At 42.5% G+C, this 21,565-nt stretch overlaps 1 protein-coding gene across 2 annotated transcripts in view; it reads right to left on the bottom strand.

Moving 5' to 3' along the window:
- Positions 1 to 1,844: 1,844 nt before the first annotated feature.
- The window catches only part of LOC147033546 (voltage-dependent L-type calcium channel subunit alpha-1S-like), a 224,001-nt gene continuing 204,280 nt past the window's right edge, over positions 1,845 to 21,565 (bottom strand). For both annotated transcript variants that reach the window (XM_085854926.1, XM_085854935.1), the window contains exons 41-44: positions 20,689 to 20,828; positions 7,016 to 7,065; positions 5,895 to 5,981; positions 1,845 to 5,482 (exon numbers count right to left, since the gene is read on the bottom strand). In XM_085854926.1, the coding sequence (XP_085711052.1) occupies positions 5,249 to 5,482; positions 5,895 to 5,981; positions 7,016 to 7,065; positions 20,689 to 20,828 (511 nt within the window). In that variant the 3' untranslated portion in view covers positions 1,845 to 5,248. The remainder of the gene's footprint in view (positions 5,483 to 5,894; positions 5,982 to 7,015; positions 7,066 to 20,688; positions 20,829 to 21,565) is intronic.

The raw sequence follows: 21,565 nt of genomic DNA, 5'->3' as shown, positions 1-21,565 counted from the left end.
CCCTCTCAGATGTGATCTTGAAACAAAATAAAGTGCTAATGTACACCATCATTCGTTATCTGTGTGCCAAGTTTGAACAACATCGGTAAATACATGTCAGAAATTGTTGAGGATGCGTTCAACATCGGGGGGTTTTTTAACAACTAAAATGGCTGCCAGTCTACTAGTCAGTAATCTTTGATCAGATCACAAAATAAAGTTAGGTCCAAGTGTATGCAATAGTGTACTGTGATTGTGACAAGTTTAAACAAAATCGGACCATGCATGTTGGAGAAATGGTTGGGGACACTTTTAAGTAACAAAATGACCGCCAGTCAGCTATCGTGAATCTGTTGTCAAAAAAAAATGACATGCATATGCAAGCCATAATTTCTTAACTGAGTACCAAGTTTAAACAAGATCAGTAAATGCAGGTCCGAGAAATGGTTGAGGGCGTGTTTGAAACAGGGTATTGTTTTTTACAACGAAAATGGCCGCCAGTCGGCCATCTTGGATCTGATGTTGAAACAAAATGACGTGCATTATGTCTGCAATCACTTGTTGCCTTTGTGCCAAGTAAGAATAAAATTGGTCCATACATGTCCAAGATCTGGATGCAGACACACACATGCACATTGCACGCATGGACGTGAAAAACGAGACCAAATCCAAAAGCCCCTGTTTCATCGAGACCAAATCCATAAGCTAAGTTCATCGGGGGCTAATGACTGTCTCGGGACCGCTTTTGTTGTCTGCCATTGCCTGGGGGTGGGGGGGTGACGGCTTCTCAGAACCGCAACAATATATATATATATATATATATATATATATATATATATATATATATATATATATATATATATATATATATCACATATGTTTAGTAATTGCATGTATAGGTAAAGTTGTTGAAGTTTTGATGGTTGCAGGAAATACAGTAATGCAACTATAATCAAAAATCGAGTTGAATACAGTGTAATTATTGACTAATTGAGTTGAATACAGATGTACAGCGGAGTTATTAATTATTCAGCTCAATACAGTTTGGTTGTCGATTAATTATTGAGTTGAACGTCGTGTCGTTCGAGTTGCAGGGGTGCGTGGAGTCAAGTGCAGTACTTCATTAAAAAGGTGTTATGATTTTTTAGTCCACAAGGTGGCAGACAAATCCAACTGTTGAACTCTTGGTGGTTAATCTCAGTGATGACAGAGTGGGTGGATGTGTTGGATGTAAAATCGTCATCGTGAGATGACAGAAGTTATAGAAATCGACTCAAAAATCATTGTTAAAAGAAACTGATAGAGTAAAACACCCAGATATGACATTTGTGATGAAAGCCTATTTGAGAACGTCAGTCGCTTAATTGCACCGAGTGTTTAAAATGTTCCGCAATCGAGATATTCACAATATTACAAATCATGCTCCCAAAAAGGTGTAATCAAACTTACATTTATGTACTTTATTTTCCAAGTTTACATCCAGTATGTTGAAAAATACAATAAAAAAATCGTTGGAACGTCTTGCATTCTCTTCGCGACCATCTCATTCCTGAGAATTTCTTGGCGAACCCTCGAATATTCCCAATCCCATCTGATCTTCATTTAAAGGCTCGGCTTGTTATAGAGGCCATCAAAGCGGCTATAGATCAGTTAGTGGGTCTGCTGATGAAATGTAATTAGAAGTTTGCAAGTATGCTTCATCTATCCGGAGATGAGTAATTGGGCCATTAAAGTATCCCTAAAGAGCCGGCTTGACGCCTCCATACAATGGAAGATGTGCTTCGTGGTGCAGCATCACCTGCCAGCACTTGCAAGTCGACACACTCACTCGCCCTCACCAGAACAAAGGACGCAGAGCTGTGAAGTATCCTGTTGGAATTTATTCCCGTTAAAAATGCACAAAAAAGACGTTTCATTTCACAATAAAAGTGGACAGCCACATTGCGAACCACATTGCGAAATGCATGAAGAGCCACATTGCGAAAAGGAACATCCTCATTTGAACAAACCACATTTGTGAAAGTTGCTCTCAAACAAAAGCGACGCTTTGCATTCAATTCATTTTGTTACAGAAATAAGGTGAGAATGAAGCAAACATTAATGCATGTGATGAAAGTTGAAAGGAGTACAAACAGGAAAATTGCATCAAATGAGGGACACACGGGATTGGCAAGACGTCAAAGACAGAACTCGTCGACAAGTTAACATCATTAACAACGACGCAGCTAATCCAGAAGCACTTTATAAATGGAAATGAAAAATATTACAGCGAGTAATTTCATTGTAATCCGCCCATAGTTTTAACTGTGTAGAGAACGCACATTAATTATATACACTCACAATAATCAATAAATAAGCCAAACCTTATGACGCATTCCGCAGCGATCCGAGGATCTCAAATTCACGGCACAGCATACGAGTACCGGGTTCCTACAGCCAGCCATCGCACCAACTCTCTGGGGGCTCACCGCAAAACGGATCGGTATCTCACAGTGAAATGCTCCCGGGGCTCATGCCTGGAGTTTTGACATTGGTCTCGATTTAGAGGCCCAAAAATATTTGAAACAGCCATCACAATCTCTGATTAACTTATCGCCGAAGGTCTCTCGAGTGGAACCCGCGTCAACCTCGTGTGGACGATTGCTCAGATTTGTCTTTCTGTGCCATATCAAAGAATGCACAATAAAAGAATCCACCTTCGGAGTTTTCAAAATAAATTAATAAGAGAAAAACAAAAAACAAAATGAACTGGGAACACATGATCAACTTGAATTAAAATATTATCAATGCTCAACCAGATGAATTCAGTTTGATTGCAACCATGCCCACCATTAAACATACCCAAACATGCTCCTTCCAAAAACAATTAAACACCAACAATCATGTATTATATACTCAGACTATACAGAAAGCAAACGCATAAGGACGTAGACAAAGTCAAAAGTATCACAAAAATCAGCATTGTTTAAACAATACGAGTCAATATCAACAATAGCAGAGATCTGCACGAAGGCTCTTCATAACATCAGTGGTGAGCAGTTGAACTGCCATCCCATGAAATACCGTTTAATGATGGAAATCAATAAAGCTGATAAAAACGTTTAAGAAATACCTTGTTACATTTTTATAAATGGGGTAGAGGTGGGGGGGGGGGGAAACAAAAAAAGCAAGCTTTATGCACGATTAGTTGACAATTCCACATTGTTTAGCAAAAAAAAATTGCATAACTCGGAAGTGAGTCGCGAAGATGCTTCGTAGAAGGACGCATCCATTCCACTGGCACAGAGTAGCCATTAAATGGATTTTTGCCTCACCCAGAATCCACCAAACAAAAGGTATTACAAAATATGTGACATCGCCAAGCCTTGATAAGCTAAATTCCTGGTCGACTTTAAAATAAAATGTCAAATCAATGATGGTTCATTTGAAAACGTTACTGACTTTCAAGTTGAAGGTTACCGGAGTAATGCTGCGTCGATTTGTATTTGTAAAGACCGTCAATCTGCAGAACATTGACTATTGATTTTTAAGGAGCGAACAAGAATGGCATTAGAACATAAAAACAACATCAAAGTCCTTTAAAAATCGAAAGAGAATTCGATTTCCAAGGGAAAAAACAACAAACAAGCTTCTTCTTTTTTTTAACACACACATTATTTTACATCGTTATGTAAAATATGCAATTCAATTAAGGGTTGGCAAGATGACATGAAGATATTTTCACACTCACCTCTCAGCTGGCTAGCTTGGGTTGGAATCCCGACCCAGCTATAAACTGTAATCCTATTGTTTCACAGGCAGGCTGATTCATCAAAGTGTGTGCCGTCCCTGGAAGAATATTAAGCCAGAAAAGCCCTCTGTACCATACAACGCAAGTCGTTTGTGGAGGTTAAATATCATATGGTGTCTTTCACAAGGAGCAAGAAGGTTATTACCGGCACGCTGAACTAGTCGCAATCCCTGCTATTGCACCTCCAGTCAAATTTATTTGTGGATCAAGACTTGGGCCAAAAATGTTCCCAGGCTGACCTCACAGTAAGGTGGGTGACAATGGGGATCATTAAAGTAGGAATCATAGTAGCAGTCATAGCAGATGCAAAAATAAATTCAACTAAATACCTTCCATCACGAAGGACGCAGGCAGGATGCATCCTCAAAAAACAAAAGTGAGGATGGCACGTCCAATTTTGGACAACCCGTGGGATAGAAAAGGTGTCCCAGGGCATTAACATTGAACAGCTCACTCGTAACGGCATCTACGATTGTCAAGGAGTTTGAATCCCCCAAGGATTCTTCGCTCACCAATCGGAAGCCGGTCGTAATAAGAAAATCAATTATTTGCATGCATGTCGGACCCCGGAAGTGGTAATTCCAAAGTTCAAGTGATGCGGACGTTAACAACGAAAGCCCGCAAACATTCTCAATGCAAGGTGGGATTTACCCAAAGAGAAGGAAAAATACACAACCTGACAAATACATTTACCGTCGACTGTACACTTGTTTGACATAAACACTACTGTGTGCCATATGATGTCGGAGATGTTAAGAACACGTGACCAATTGCATTTCTGAAAGCAAATGATGAATGGCTTCCAATCTGCCACTCTATCAACCTCCAAAGCAAATGTCACAATAATTGCAGTGGCATTCCGATCATACAACACGCCGGTATATTGGTGACCATATTGGAGTTGCTGCTTTTGGTTGAAACGTCTCATCGAACAACGAGGAAAGCGTTGGTGAAATCGAGTTCACGCTACAGCTACCGGCCTGTTCATCATGCAAGAGACCTGGGTGAAAAGCACCGTATTAGAGTGCAGAGGTTCATCAACAAAGAAAACTCAAAGGCGTTAAAACTAGTGGTGGATCCACTGATAGAAACACATGGTTCTGGAGTCATTCCGATTTTTTGATGGCACTCTGTGCTCGTCAGTGTACTTGTCTATGTTTGATAACCAATTAGAGGATGAATGGTGTACAACTAGAGAGTAAGGAGCACAGATGAGAAGCCTCATGTTTTTATTTTGCCTCCTCACGAAAGTGGTTCAGCTTTGCGAGGAAAAGGTGGAGGGGAATTGGAAGATGAAATGGGGGAAGGGAAGCGCATCGCCCGCAACAGGATCAGCACAAAGCTTCTATGAAGCACCTCCTCACACCCGCCACTTCCAAAGAAATCCCAAATAATTGCGGGTGTGTGAAATCATACAGAGCATTCATCCATCGGTGCTCATTCAATGTTGGTGGAATGACCGAACCGAACCATGTGTCCTTAAGAACGGGCTATGCAGCCGTTGCTGTCCAGCCTCATTCCGCCATTTCTCGATGCAGTTCTTCCTTCGAGATCCTGTGAAGTCGGCTGAAATGGGGGCATCGTGTTGGCATTGAGAATGTCGTGCGCCACGCTCTCCACATCCGCCAAGGCCACGACTCTTGTTATAGGAAGTTCACGGTGCATGCTTTCTGCCAGGATTGCATTCTGTTGTCGGCCATCCGAAATGACAACCTGGACAGAGACGACAGACGAGAAGCTCGGCTTATGGCTGCAAGGCCTCCGGTTTTTGGACCAGGCCTCATGTACCCAGGTCCCACTTTGGAAACACAATCGACGATGAATATTAGACAAAGGACCTTAAATGCATTGGATATGTAAGGTTTGCAGTAGCTTGGTGACTGATAAAGCAAAGACATGACCACAGAACAACCACAATTCCTCAATGATGTGTATCACAGATGGGTTCGTTACATTTGAAGAACTTCCCACTAACACAAAACAGATTTGGCAAATAAAGCTTTTCGTCAGACCACCAGGGGCACAAATGGAGTGGCCAGGCATTCTCGCCACTCAAATTACTTAATAAGTACTGTCTTCGCCTCCCCGAGCTGCACGACCAATGGACAAGAACGTGTAACCATACCGGAAATGCACTTCCTCGAGACGTCCGGCGAGCTGACGTAGGCCGCATCTCAACACCGTTCGCCGTGACGGATGCAATCCTAGGTTGCTGTGCACAGGGAGGGAAAAGTTAGTGGGAAGAAGGGTATCGGGACACATCGGCATACTACTTGTGGCATGGTGAATGCCATAGATTCACCAAACGTATCGTTATAGGTTATTTTGACGCGTGAAGTGAACTCGACGAGCTTTGATCGAACCAAATGTTAATGTATGTAATGACAGGGATTAATTGCGGATCCAAGAGATTGGCCGGACTCGCAGTCCGACGCCATCTTAGAATTCCGTGAACGCACATTTTGGGCGCTCGTCTGTTCCAGACATCACGGTTGACGAGCTAAATGTATGAACCTTGATGGCTATGTGCATTTAAAAGCTTGGTCAGTCATCATATTTGGTGGAGTGTCGGGAATATTTAATGTTTGGCACGGTTGATGAATTGATTTGGTAAATTTAGATCACTCATTTAAATTAAATATGGTTATCAGAGGGAGGCATTAAATGCTCAGTGTTGATGTCCGTGGTGTCCCACTTTTTGAATTATTCCCCATTATTTAATTTTCTATTTTCCATTATTTAATTTTTCCACAATCTTGAAATATTGAATTTTCAATTTTTTTTTAAGCAATATTGGATTATTTAATTCTGGTCAATCAAAAAAATTATTTAAATTTTAATTTCTTAATTTTTGCATTGATGTATTTTTTTCCATTATTTTATTTAAAAATTATTTCAAGAGACAGAATTTCAAATGCTACAAATTGGCTAATATTACGAGTTGGCCATACCGGGAACCATGAGCGATCTCCAATCGCAGCCCTCTAGTTCGATCAATTTATTGAAATTGTGTAATGAAGTCATTGTCGCTTGTGTATCTCATATTGTTTTTGAAGGCAACCGATCATTCACTGCTTTCTCTTCTTCTTTCAGTTTTTCGACAAATAAACTCGTTGTGTATTGGGAATGTGTTCCTGTCCATTTAATGAATCACTGGCTGCATACAGAAAGCCAATGAACTCTCCCTTGCAGCGGTCCATCACCCAAAAATAAAATACAACCACTTTGAGCACATAAAGAAATTACCTGCACACAGGTGGTATCCGATCCCTTGCGAGGTACTCCTGCTTCCACGTCTGCAAGACAAGCGTCCAAATCAAGCCATGCACAATTTCCATCCTCAGTTCATGGAAAATCCTCCTCTATTTTGGTACTTTTTGACATCACTTAAAAAAAAAAAAATGTGATCAAAACAGTGATGTCTTGCATTAAATCCCGAACATGAGGACATTTATTGGTCATCGCCGGCCTGGATAGTCTCGATGAGAGAGAGCGATACGTGGATCTTGCCCTTCTTCAAACAAATGGGGGAAAGAATTCAAAGGATTCCTTTCACGCTTTACATACGCTTTGTGCCGTACTCTTCATCTCTTATCCTTCTTTATATAAATCGATGTACTGATTGGTAGGTTATTTTAAGCCGGCTGTCCAGTGAGCTGTATCAACTTTATGAAGTTTGATGCCTCTTTCCCCCAACAAAGGTACACGACCCCCTTCAATTATAAAGGGAAGAACAGGTGGATCTCCGCCATTAGGCAGATGACTCACCTATTCCTAATCGTTTCAATGGATGATAAGTGGAACAAAGAGGGGAGAAGGCAGCAATGTATGGCCTTTCATTATCATCAATGCACCATGCAATGAACAGAGCATGGGCACTGACCAAGCAATTATTGGGCAAAGGCCAAGGGATGTGCTGAGTCTCCACAAGCAGCTCCTGGAAAAGGGTTTTGGAAGTTTGCCATTGCCTTCCCGTTAGTCATTTCGAGTGGGAATTTGGTTTTTTGACAATTTATAATTTATAGCTCAGACAGGATTCAAACCCAGCTCTGCCTGCAAAACCCCAGGATGACAATTTATAGCTCAGACAGGATTCAAACCCAGGCTAGAGAGCTCAGCGGGGAGTGTGCGTACCTCCAGGCTATCTTGCCAGTCCATCTATGCCATTTACACAATAAGAAAAAATTTGGCCTGCACCAAAGTGAAGGATCATTCCAAAAAAAATATTGCTTTTCCAATCGTAAACTCTTTTACCTTTTCAATGGGAGAACGTTCCCATTTGAGCATTCCCAACTGTGCCCCTGACTCGTGATGCAGGTTACACAGGTTCAAATCCCAAATAACATATGCGTTTGTTCATCAACTACTAATGTCCTTATAATTCAGCTGAAGGTACAATGATGTCTACTAATACATTTGCTCTGCATGTAATTTATGTCCAAACTCCTCCATGGGCCTTCAATGACTCAAACCAAACAAGTAAATAAATAAATAACGAAATAAAGGAAAAGGGATTGTGTCGTCTGGTCCAAATGACAACAAATGGAATGGCTGCCAAAGGATTTGATGAGACGAGAGTTCTGGAGAATAAATGCTCACAGATCTCGTCGGTCGACAGATGGGCCAGCTGTGCATCATCAGCCGCAAAGGGATGTGGTGGCACCCAAGTGTGATGAGAGAGGTTAGAGGGAAGCCCAGTTCACTCACCTCCCCCTCCTCATTCATGCTGATGCTCCAACTCCGTGGTGTCACTTCAGGGTATCGGGCCCGATCTCTACACTGTACTCGCTTGAGCGGCAATGGAATCATATTTACTCATGACACGAATTACTGGACCATGGTTGAGGCACCGCTATGAATAAGTGTTCACACAAAGGCAGGACGTGCATTTAAAATACATATCGTCTGGATTTACATTCTCGCAACCCTCTTAGCCGGTCGGTCCCATTTATTCCTTGATGATCACATCACGTCTGATGTCCCACCCTCGGGGCGTCGTTCAAATCCCGTTTCTAGAAACCTGGACCTAGACCGTCTGCACTCGGGAATAGTTACGATCAATCAGTTAATCATCTATCTATAATTCCAGCAATGTGTGTGTGTGTGTGTGTGTGTGTGTGTGTGTGTGTGTGTGTGTGTGTCTGTGACCGCTGTTTCTCGACAACTACTGGGTCCAATCTAATTGAAACTTGCCAGGTATATTGCTGGGGACCCGAGTATGTGCATTTTCCAGGTTTGATATTAATCGGAGAAGTGCTTCCCAAGTTATGGCCATTTATTTACTAACGAATGACAGGACACGTTGCTGTGTAGGCGTGGCCGATGCGCCATTTAGTTACCAATCACAGGACACGTTGCTGCGTAGGCGTGGCCATTGGAGAAGAGATCCTCAGCCGCGTTCCCCATTACGGGTTACAACGTACAGGCTTCCAGATAGTGATGACTTACTGTATTCTAATAATTTCACGATTTCTTATTCGCATTTATAGATAAACACAATGCCCCAATCCAGTCGTCATTTACGAGAGTGAAGGAACGGCCTGTGTGGTTGTTTGAAAGTTTTTTTTTTTGGTTTTTATTTAATTTAATTTTTTTGGTTTGCACGTAAGGCCACGCACGTATGGCCATGCACGTATGGCCATGCACGTACGGCCATGCAAGAGCGAAGGAACAGCCTGTGTGGTTGTTTCTGGCACGCGTTTTTTTTTTTTTTTGCACGTACGGGCACGTACTAGTTGTTTCAAATTTAATAATGGATCAATCAAAATATTTTTTAGAAAATGATGAAAAATGATAAATTTTTCTCGAAGTTGTCGCATAATTTTTCAATAAATTTTGTAAAGTGGCATTTGAACTCGGCAATTTTTTGCATTTGGCACCTGTTTTATGGAATCGGTCGTCTATCCGTGGTGCAGGTGATAACTCGTCAACTCTTCAGGAAAATCACCGCGGCATCCTTAACATCCACCAATTAATGCGAACAGACGAGACACCCAGTTTAACGTCCGTACGAGCAATTTGTGATGTTCTACCTGTGAAACACCAATTCGACAGGTGACATCTGGGCCAGGAATGGAACCTAAACTAGGTGGCACAAAAGTAAGCATCAGACATTATAGATACATGACATCCCATAATCATTTTAATTTCAAACAAAACGGGGCTTTGGACAGCCAACTATGACCGCAGGCAATTGCCGATGGTATTCCACGGTATATCGCCCCTCTCCTGCGAGTAATACACCAAAATGGCAATTTTTAACTCTGCTTCATACACCAGCAGCACAAAGACCCCGAGCCGTCACATCGCACACTGAAGCCAGAAATTAAAAATTGCAAAGATCAGTCAAACTCGAAGTCATGCACTTGTAAGAAAAATAATTTGCTTTTCTCCCCTATCTTGAAATGAATTAAAATTTCCAATTTGACTTTCAATCACATTTTCGGGGATGAAGGGATTGAAAGGAAGGACAAAAGAGGAAGGAATCAGCGGATTCTAGATAGTTACCATGGAGACACCCCATCATCTATAAAATTCAGAATATTTGCGGAGATTGGAGATACTTAGGTTTGAGCTGTGTCCGATTCTCCTCGGCATGACTCTGAACTGCCGTTCTGATGATTCACAGGCAGCACCGTCCTTTCAAGATGACCATGAGCTGGCTATCTCATCTGGTAGCACTTAATTGTGGATGCAAAAGATCCATGGCTGATACGATACCAGACAATTTCTGATGAAGAATGCTCATTCAAATGTTTGCAGTGTACGTGTGTGTGTGTGTGTGTTTTTATGGGTGTATCTTTTTAGATCCTCGTGGAGGATCTCTAAGTCTTACTCACGTTGTTGTTCTTCATCTTCTTCTTGTGGACTTTTTTGTTTCACAGCCTACAGTTTTCATCGAAACCTCCTGAAACTTGGCATATATATATATATATATATATATATATATATATATATATTTAAAAATCCCCTGCGCAGACAGTAACCATCTCCGATTTTGAAAATTCTTCCTAGAAAAAAAAAAGTTATGACGTCAAAATATCTCCGCTAATGGAAATCGCCTAAAAAATTATCTCCGAAACTCGGCAAGCTTTTTGAATTCTGTTTGCGAGAATCGAACAGGGCATTAGCAGAGATGAATTATCGCATATATGATACATAACTATGACGTCATATCAATTTATATGACGTCATTCCTATTTTTTGACATTTTTTTGTTTCACAACCCAGAGTTTTCATCGGATCTTCGTGAAACTTGCCATCTATATGCGGAAAGCCCACGCGCAGGCAGTAACCATCTCCGATTTTGGAAATTCTTCCTCGAAAAAAAGTTGATGTCATAATATCGCCGCTAATGGAAATCGCCTCTACCATTATCTCCGAAACTGGGCAAGCTGTTTGAATTTTGTTTGCGGGAATCAAGCCGGGCATTAGCACAGATTGTAATTTATCGCAAACCTGATACATCACAATGACGTCATATTCGTTTTAATGACGTCATCATTAAGAGGACGAGGATCTTAGCTCATTTGAGCTTGTTTTTTATTTATTTATTTGGCATGGGGCAGTGTACTTTGAATGCACCGTTACTTGTCATTGTTGTGTGTGTGTGTGTGTGTGTGTGTGTGTGTGTGTGTGTGTGTGTGTGTGTGTGTGTGTGTGCTTGTGTATGTGTGATTTTGCATGTGTTTTGCTGTAGGTTGATGTATGTTGTAAGGCTAAGTGGTTGGTTCATGGCTCCAGCATATATTTTTGGTGCTGTGGTTTCTGGGAGTGGAAGCTGTTGGTTTGTCATTGTCGTTGGTGTTCTTTCTGACTGTGAGTGGGGGTACATATGTATAAATGTGTAGTTTCTGCATGTGGGGGCATATGTGCCTCTGCCGGCTTACATTAGAAGGCCATATCGAGGTTGAAGGCCTAAAATGGGATGATGCTGTGGACTTTGTGTGAAGACCCAGTCAGCAAGGCACAATTGTGGCCCAGGTGTGTTCTTTTTTTTTGCAATTGAAAATACATGCAAATGGCCCAAACAAATCAACATATAAATGAAACCAACATATCAATAAATTTTCATTTGGTATGCATTTCTGTCTGCGCTGTCGCTGATGATTCGCCAATAAGCGCTGAAACCGGTGCGGCAGCTGATGGGGTGTGTAGCATTTGGATTCTCATTTTACTCTCATGTGTGTACTACTTGTGAATATCTTTACAGCTGTGGAGGAATTCTGGGAAGGGTTTGAAGCAGAAAAGGGCTTACCTTGTGTCGCCTTTCTTGGTTGATTTATGCAACTTGTTCGGCTAGAAGAGCATGGGAGGAGTCGATTTACTTATATAATCTGAGCCACCTGGGTTAATTGCTTTGGTGAGAACTAATTGGTTATTCCCTCCATTCACAGGTGAGAGATTCTCATGCACATTCTACTTGTAATTGCCTGCAGCTGTGGAGGGACTCAGGTATGGTTTCAAACAGCAAAGGGCTGACCTTTTCACTTGGTTGCTTGATGGAGCTTTCTTTTGGCGAGAAGGGGTAACCAAATATAATGTAACGTACAGGTAGTGGACAAAAAATAGAAACACCAATGTAAAGTCACTTAATATGCTATTGGGCCACCACGGGCAGCCAGTACGTCCTCTATCCACAATGGCATAGAGTCCATCAGCACCTGGAATTCTTCAGGAGGGATGCGGCACCATTCTTCTGTGAGAAAGTCAATCAACTCACACCTGTTTGAGAGAGAGTGTAAAATGCTGTCTCAGGCAACATTCCAGAATATCCCATAAATGCTCAATTGGGTTCAGATATGGTAACTGAGAAGGCCATGACATATGGAAAACATCAGTGTCATGTTCATCAAACCAATGGGTGACCACATGTGCTCTGTGGATGGGGGCATTCTTCTTCTTGTGTCTGGCCAATATGGGGCATGCTAAAGTTGAATGCCGAGGTTCTGTAGCCAGCCATTTGGCTACCTCAGTGATGAGTTGTGGAGGGCTAAATGTTCTTCCAATAGCTGCCACAAGGGCCAGTGTGATATGAAGTGTTCCATTGTCTGGACTCTTCTGCAGTCACAGAGTGAATCTGACCTCATCCTCCATCGGTAGGGGGTACTTCTGCAACAGCCCGATCCAGTGTGTAGCCTGTTGAGGGCTGTCCAATACCTGTGTGGGAATGTGCAAGCGGGTGGAGCAATGGTTGGATCATGTACAATATGTTTATTAGGAGCTATGGCAGTCTCTCAGCTGGCTCTCCACAAGTCGGCTTCACTTTGATGGACTCCGGAAAGGAGCTCGGCGCAGTTCCAAGTGGTTTGTGGGACTTTAGGGGAGAGCGCGGATGTCTAACAAGAAGGCGCTCGGCTGGAATTTCGGTCGTCAAAATGCAGCTGAATTATCAGGATGACAGCACATCCCTTCAGATGGCTGGCAGACAATGTTGGAGAAGATAGGTAGCCACTCAGTCTTTGTTCACTTGAGGGATCCAGACACTGTTCTCAATGTGGCATTTAACTGAACGTCAGTGGTCTTTGTGTGGGCACTCACCGACCAGACTGGCGCGCAATACTCTGCACTCCAGTATATAAGGGTGAGAGTTTCCATGGGAAAGGTGTGAGTGCCGGCTTTCCATGATGTTCTGGTCAGTTTCCGGATGATGTTTACTCTTGCCCTGACCTTCTCCTTGCATCTTTGGAGCTCCTTTCCAATTCCATATGACAACCGACATGTGGTGCATAGGGTGCATCAAACGCCCCCTTTTTGCGAAAGTTTGAAAAACATAACGGCGATAGGACAGATGTGTTCGAATACATGAAAAAACATTTCTCTTTTTTTTTTCAGAATTTTCGGTCATCATCTTGGGGGTCCACATCGGGGTCAAAGTTCAGGCACGCAGCTCCTGCGCATTTTTCAGAATAAATGTTGTTTTTCACTGTATAGTGATCAAAACTTGTGTCTCGTGGTGAAATAATTCTGACATATCAATGTAGTGCTCCTTTGGTGATGTTTGTAACACGGTTGGCTTGTAATTTGTTGGCAGTTTCCCGGAAAATGGTATTTTCTCCCGGAAATTTTGACATGTGGCAGATCATCAATGTAAAAGTTTGGACGATTTTCCGAGATGATTTGACTTCTCTGGTGATAATTATTGCATACTACTGAGTGATGAGTGCAGAAACACTGCCTGCATTATCAGTTCTAGTGGTTCCTTGAAAGGACCAGAGTGATGCTGGCACGCTCTCGTACTTTGTCCTTCGTACTGGCGTGAATAGGCGAAACCTCATTATTACTAATCATTATATCTTTCAGAAAGGAATCTCACATGGAAACTGGAGGGGGAGCACTCGGTAGAGTGCAAAACCTCCGCCGCCAATACTGATAGGTCACTGAAGTGAACCTGATATCCTATTCATTCAATTTGATGTGAACAGTGCTCACAGAGTTATAGTTTGCAACTTTCCCTTTTACTTTTAACTTTTACATACTCAATTCATTCGTCATAACTAGATTCCTTGAGACAGAAATTGATTTTACGTGGGTATATCCACCTGAAGTTCCAAAATCAGCCGCAATTATAATTTTGGCATGTTTTTTGTTGGAAATCATTTATAACATGTAGAAATGCAAAAAAAAATCGAAATTTTGTTTAAAAAAAAATTTGCAAATTTTTTTTCTCTAACAATTTTTTTTGGGGGGGGGGTTGGAAATCACTTAAAACATGTAGAATGCAAAAAAAAAAGAAAAAATCAAATATTTTTTCAAATTGGCCGCCATAACGGCCATATTGGATTTTGGACCAAGTCCAAAATCTAATGGCATGATCCTTGGACCAGACCTACCCCCCCTCCACCAAGTTTCGTCGAAATCCGTCGAGGAGTTTTTCCGTAATACTGTTCACAAACAAACAAACAAACAAACAGAAAGGGGTGAAAACAGTAACCTCCATCCATCTTCGATGGCGGAGGTTAACTCGGCGAGACGGCGCAGTCTTCGGACTCGGAGGAAAGATTGTTGCAGAGGACGCGAATATCACAGGGACGAGATTACCAACAAAAGAACAAGTCATCCGATGCTTCAAGTATCATCAGGACTTTGCATGCAATCACAGTTACACAAAAGCCGCTATTGCGAAAATAGTACTTGGAAAATTAGAACCTTTTTATGAAAAAGGACATATCCCAATGATCGCACCTAAAAGTGCGTCTGACAAAATAATTAAATTAGTTAGTACCTGAGTGCATCAGCCATCATCATCATCCAAGCTACGAGAAATACCGAAATCGAGATGGTTCAAGGATAGATAAGGAATTAGAAGATTTGAAAACAACATTCGTTTTATGGCTGAATAAAAATGTATGGCTGCATGCCTGAACTTTGATTTTGTGTGGACCCCCAAGATGATGACCGAAAATTCTGAAAAAAAAAGAGAAATGTTTTTTCATGTATTCGAACACATCTGTCCTATCGCTGTTATGTTTTTCAAACTTTCGCAAAAAAGGGGGCGTTTGATGCACCCTAGTGGTGCACCTGTTAAATAATATTGACAGGTTTATACTCTGAAGATAGCAGGACTAATGTCATCAGCTGGCCAATATCACTGATGCACTCAGGGCAAATCCTAGCTATTGCGCCCAAGGTTGAGAAGCACTCAAAAAAGGCTTTTTTCAGGCCCTTAAGCTGTGGACTACAAGACTAGTTTGTCCCTCACTCCGCATCCTCCAACTCAATGTTGAACGGTTGACATTACCGAAGAGCGAGATCCCCACCAAGATACTGAAGGACTACAACATCAACATAGCCATACTCCAAGACACTCAAAGCAAGGATGACAAAAAGGTGGATGGGGGCATTGTGGGGTCTCCTTTTGCAGCCATACGAGCCATAATTATGGGAAACCAGGCCTGTGCAGCACATTTATACATGACCCTAAGCATGCTGGGTTGTTATTTGCTAAATTAACACATGGGCCACACCTGTGTGGATGCCGATACTTGGTGTCCCTCATTTACCAAGGTCTTTCCATTTCTTTTGTCCACTACCTGTATATACATACTAGCAGGGTATGCTTACACATTCTGTAAGCATACCATGCTCGTATGTATATACAGGTCATGGATTGGACAATCACGGTTCGTATGCTTACATTGTGTAAGCAAAAGAACCACACTTCCCCATTGTCTTGGGTCGCTCACCTGCATTTGAGTTTTTAATTTATTTATTTTCATATATATATATATATATTTTTCATTTACGGATGCTTTCCGACAGTTCTGTGGTTGTTCCAGGTGTATCGGCTTCGATGTCCATCGGCACACCAAGTTACCGTGCTTCCCAATTGTTTTGGGTCGCCCACCTGCATTTGAGTTTTCATTTATTTATTTTCATTTATTTATATTTTCATTTACAGATGCTTTCCGACAGTTCTGCGATTTCTCCCGGTGTACCGGCTTCGATGTCCATCGGCACGCAATATTTCAGCTTTCTACGTCATCCGGAAGGTACCGAGCTTTAATATCAGTCAATGAGTCAGTGGTTAGAAAGGGCTTCATACATTACTAGCAGGGTGTGTTTTTTATTTTTGTATACCTTATCGAGGCTCGTATGAGAGCTAACACACAACTCACAGCAAGGGGGGCATGAGACAAGAGGGGAGGGAGTGGGAAGGTCAAAACAGTGGGGAACAGAGACATTAGGAGATCTGTGGAAGGGAGAGGGATGAGGCAGGGAACATGGGGAATACAAGATGGACATTATAGGGGCTTTCAGGAAGGAAAGCAGAGAATTTGAAGGAGGTGGGCTTGGGTGGATTATCGGGGGTAGAAAAGATTGAGGATTTGGATGGGGGATGATAAGAGGTGGTGGTGAACAGCTGTTTTGAAGGCCTGGAGGGAAGAATGGGATTGAATACAGTGAGGGAGTTTATTCCAAAGGCGGGAAAGAAGAGGAATGAAAGAGTGGAGGTGAGCAGTGATTCGTGATTTTGGTAGTTTTACCAGAAGGGGGTTGTTGGCGGACCTTGAGCGCCCTGTGGAAATGTGGTGGGGTCAAATCACAGAGAGATCAGGGGGGGGCGAGGCTGGAGAGGAGATGATAGAAGACAGAAAGACCACCGACCAGCTTGCCTTGAGAGAGTGAGAGGCCCAAAGACTCAGCCTCATCGAGGGAGATGCCAATGATCTGAAATGCCTTGGTTTCCACAGCGTGAAGCCGAGAAAGGTGGGAGGCAGGAGCACCAGCCCAGAGGGGAGAGCAGTACTCCATCAGGCTGTGGACAAAAGCTTTTTAAGTGGTCAGGAGCTCAGGTGGGCCGAGGAAGGACTTTGCACAACGGAGGATTCCCAGTCGGCGACTGGCTTTGGAGGCGAGGTTGGAAATGTGGCTTTCCCAGGAAAGGTCATGGCAGATAGTGAGACCCAGAAGCTTGAAAGAAAGGACTTCTTCCAGAGGATTGTTGAGAAAATGGATGGGGGGGGTTCTAAACGGTCCATTCGGAGAGACATAGTGAGAGTGTGAGATTTGTCTGGATTGAAAGACATGTTCCACGTGTTGAACTAGTTTGTGATTTTACCGAGATCTGCAGTGAGCGAAGAAGCTGCTGCTTGCCGGTCTGAGGGATGACAGATGGTACGGCAGAGGGTGGAGTCATCAGTAAAGAGGTATAGAGGATTCTCCAGAGAATCGGAGAGATCATTGATGAAAACCAGAAAAAGAACAGGGCCCAGAATGCTACGTTGAGGAACTCCAGCCTGGACAGGATGAGGGGATGAAAGAACTCCATTTAGGGCCACACGTTGACTTCGACAGGAAAGGAAGTCTGCAAGCCATGAGTGGAGATGGCCTTGGATACCATAGGAAGAGAGTTTGGTGAGTAGTGCAGGGTGCCAGACCGTGTCAAAAGCACGTGATATGTCTGGGGATATGGCTCTGATTTCATGTCCGGCACTGAGGACCTCCATCCATTGTTGGGAGAGCAGAAGCAGCATATCCAGGGTAGAGTGACCTGGTCAGAAACCAAAATGATGATCGGAAATCAAGCCATTGGAGAAGAGGAAGGATTTAATGTCTGAAACTATGATGGATTCCATTACCTTGCTGATGATTGGGAGAAGGCTGATTGGTCTGTAGTTACAGGGATCTGTTTTTGCACATTTTTAATGCAGGGCTTTCACATTATGTAAGCATAAGAATTGTGTTTCCCCATTATCTCGGGTCACTCACCTGCATTTGATTTTTCATTTATTTATTTTCATTTTTTTTCTTCTTCATTCATTTATATTTTAATTTACAGATGTTTTCTGATGGTTCTGTGATTTTCCTGGTGTATCAACTTCGATATCCATCGAAAAACAAAATTACCGTAATTCTCCATTGTCTCGGGTCACTCACCTGCATTTTTTATAATTTTTATTTTTTAAATTTGTTTCTATTTTCATTTATGGATGTTGTCCGACGATTCTGCGTTGTTGTTTTTTCAAGTGGACTGGTTTCGATGCCCATCGGCATGCAAAATTTCAGCATTCTTCATCACCCGGAAGGCACTGATCTTTAATATTAGTCAGTTGTTCGAAAGAGCTTTATATATGTATATATGTGTGTGTGTGTATATATATATATATATATATATATATATATATATATATATATATATATATATATATATATATATATATATATATATATATATATATATAAGGCTCTTTTGTCTCAACAGTTGCAAGGAGGCTCAACCTATTAGGCATGACTTTAGCAAAGCTGCAGCTCTCCACTTCCCAGTAGGATTGTACTGCAGCCAATACTGGGAAGATAATTTAATTCTCAATTTTATAGACCAGTCCACCCGGAGAGGGAACATCCAAGGACACGTGCTTCGGGCTTGTTGGCCATCATCAGCGTGGATCAGAAGCTCCTCCCCACAGTGAACTGATCAAATCCAAGAATGCATTAAGCTGTGACACTGCCACCAGTCAGCCTAACTCAGCTTTAGAAGACGTTTGATTTTTTTCGAGATGACTGTGGAGCCTACCCATTGTGTCGGGAGTCAATCCACACACATTATGTATGGAAAAGAGCATCTTTCCCCCAACTGACTCTACTGCTCAGGTGGGGATGTGAGGGGTGGGGGGTGGGGTGGTTGAAGACAGCACCGATTCATTGGCAGAACCGCGTCCCGTGAACGATGCCACCGGTATCCGGGTGATACATACACAAGAATGATAAATAATTCACTTTCAAAATGTAACCTACACAGCATTCCCAAGCTTAAATGTATAATTGAGACCACGTACATGAGGAGAAAAGACGACAGCAGGCCAATTAGCCACAAATAGGTTTGTGGATGCACTGGCATAGGCAAATCTGAAAGTGAATCCACAATGAGGCAAATACAAGGAGAATATATACAGGAAACAAGCACAAGGATCACCGAGTGAAGGTCTTCGGAATAAGAAACGAGAGTACTTGTCCCTTGTCATCGAAAGAAGCCAAATTCAATTTATATCTATTTTGAGCGGCCTAATTTATCTTGTACAGTGTTCAGCCATTCTTACACAATGCTCCTCAGTGGACCCAATTTTTTTTTTTAATCTTCCACTGTACGATGTCACCGCCAGTCTGAACATCGGCATATAACTCAGGATCAAGCATGGGAGACAGGAGGAGATAAGCTTACATAGAGAAAGAAGAAGCGCAGATGATAACTGCAATCGTAAATATACCCTCTGAACAGCAGACCAAAAGAGTGTCACAAAGAGACTGAGACCGAGTGTTATCATTGGTCTAATACCAGTGTGGTTCAAACCCAGAGTCAAATATTCCACCATCTGGCCGGGAACCGCCAAGATTCCAACTTCCAAGCACCCATCAAATCGCATTAAAGCAGCGGAAGTATTAATGTGGTTCGGTGGTCACGCTCTTGCACCTGTTACAACCCCGCTGTGACATGACCGTAGCTCGCTACAAATGTCTCCGGGTTCTCTGATAAGTCACATTAAATCAGGCATCAGGTATTCTCCACACTCGAGTGCCCTCCTGTGAGAGGTGGAAAAATCTGCACCGAATGTCCTTCCATTGGGACACGCTCACCGAACTGCTGAGAAACGTTCGTTTATAACGTCGATGCATGGCTGAGAACTTGCTTCAAACTACGGACCTCCTTTTACGTCTTAAGCAAGAAACTGAGGACAACCAAACGACTGCGTTGTTGAAACTTCTCAAAGTCTGATGGTGTACAGGAGACTTATCTTTAACATTGTACCCATTGCCAGAAGCAGTATTCCGACAGATGGTTAAACTCCCAAAATCCACGCTCACTGCTCACCTCCACTCATTTCTCCCCCCTTTCCTCTCACCCGTGGAACCAACGTCCTCAGTCTGTTCAGTCCCAATGGTTCCTTCCAGGGCTTCGAGACAGCTGTTCACCACTACCTGAGGTCATTCCCCATCCATACTCACGATCTCTTCAACCCCAAATGACTCAATTCCCAAGCACTCCTTTTTCCTGGTTACTATGATTTTTTTTCCTTCCTCTCTTAGCTTCCTCTTTAGCTTGTTAGTTGTCAGCTGATTTGTTCAGTTTCTGCGTCATCACCACCTTCATATTCTTCTTATTGCTGTATTTCATTCAGCTTGTGTGCAGCTTGTTCACACCCACGTGTCCTCTTCCTTCCCCCTTCCTAAATCTCACTCGAAATTCTACTCTGCCATTGGCATTCCCCCCTTTTCCATTTTTGTCAGTACCATTCGGCTCGAGCTCTTCCACGAGCCTCCATCATGTACCCCACCTCCCTCCCCATCCCTCCCCCCAAAAAAAAACAGAACGAGGGGGTTAGCGTTGCAAGGTGTTTGTCTCCCTAAATGTGGAAGACAGTATAAAATGACTCATCTGAATTATTCAAGATGTATCAGCCCACAGTGCAGCCTGGCTTTACCTGTCAAGGCACGTGGCAATGGTCGCCGTGACGACCAGCTGAAGTCCTCCGGGTTTCCTTGACAACTGCTGCTTTGAGGCAGCTGCAGCTCAAACACATTGGTCACGTTGCTTTGCATAGTCATCGTTGGCCTTTTGGTGCTGGAATAACAAAAGAAAGGTTGCCAACACTTAAAAACACCTGACACATACCTCACCCTTCCTACAAGCAACCTTAATCTTTCATTAGGCACCAGAAAAGTCCTGGAAAAATCACAGCACCTGCTTCACCCCTTCCATACTTCAGCAAATCACCTTCCATTCCCTTCCCATGAAAAAAAATGGTGGCCATCAAGAGGAACTTTTTTTTTTTTTTTTACAACACTGGTGCTAATAGGGGAGCCATTATAATTAGTCCCAGTTCGTATCTCACACTCACCAGTCATTAGAACATTTCCAAGAACAGATGGAAGTCATAACAAGAGATGTGACTTGCTCGGGGGGGGGGGGGGGGGGGAGGGGAAAGCTTGTATAAAGTACGTCGATCGTTGTTCAGAGCGACATGAATTGGAGGACAGTACGATTATGAGCCTGATATACATGCATATAAATAGCAGCAGTGATGAAAGGGAGAAAGAAAACCATGGGAGGAAATGCAAATCAGGAACCTTTAAACTCCAAATTTGAGTATCTGTGATCAAAAGCCATGTAAAATTAATGTAGCAACAATCCAACGAATACGATCAATTGGAGTTAATGGCTTGCTCACTAACGAAGAGTTAAAAACGTTCACTGAAAACGGTGTGTTTGAACTACAAAAAATGGCAAAACCTGTGATGAAGAAAGAGTCAATAAGGAAGACGAGTGACGGACTTCTTTCATCTCTAATTCCTTTATTT

The sequence above is a fragment of the Eptatretus burgeri genome, chromosome 2 (genome assembly GCF_056783735.1).
Source record: "Eptatretus burgeri isolate ZD-2024b chromosome 2, Ebu_testis_v1, whole genome shotgun sequence".
In the NCBI taxonomy this organism is placed as follows: Eukaryota; Metazoa; Chordata; class Myxini; order Myxiniformes; family Myxinidae; genus Eptatretus; species Eptatretus burgeri.
This window is presented reverse-complemented; position numbering and strand designations above follow the sequence as displayed.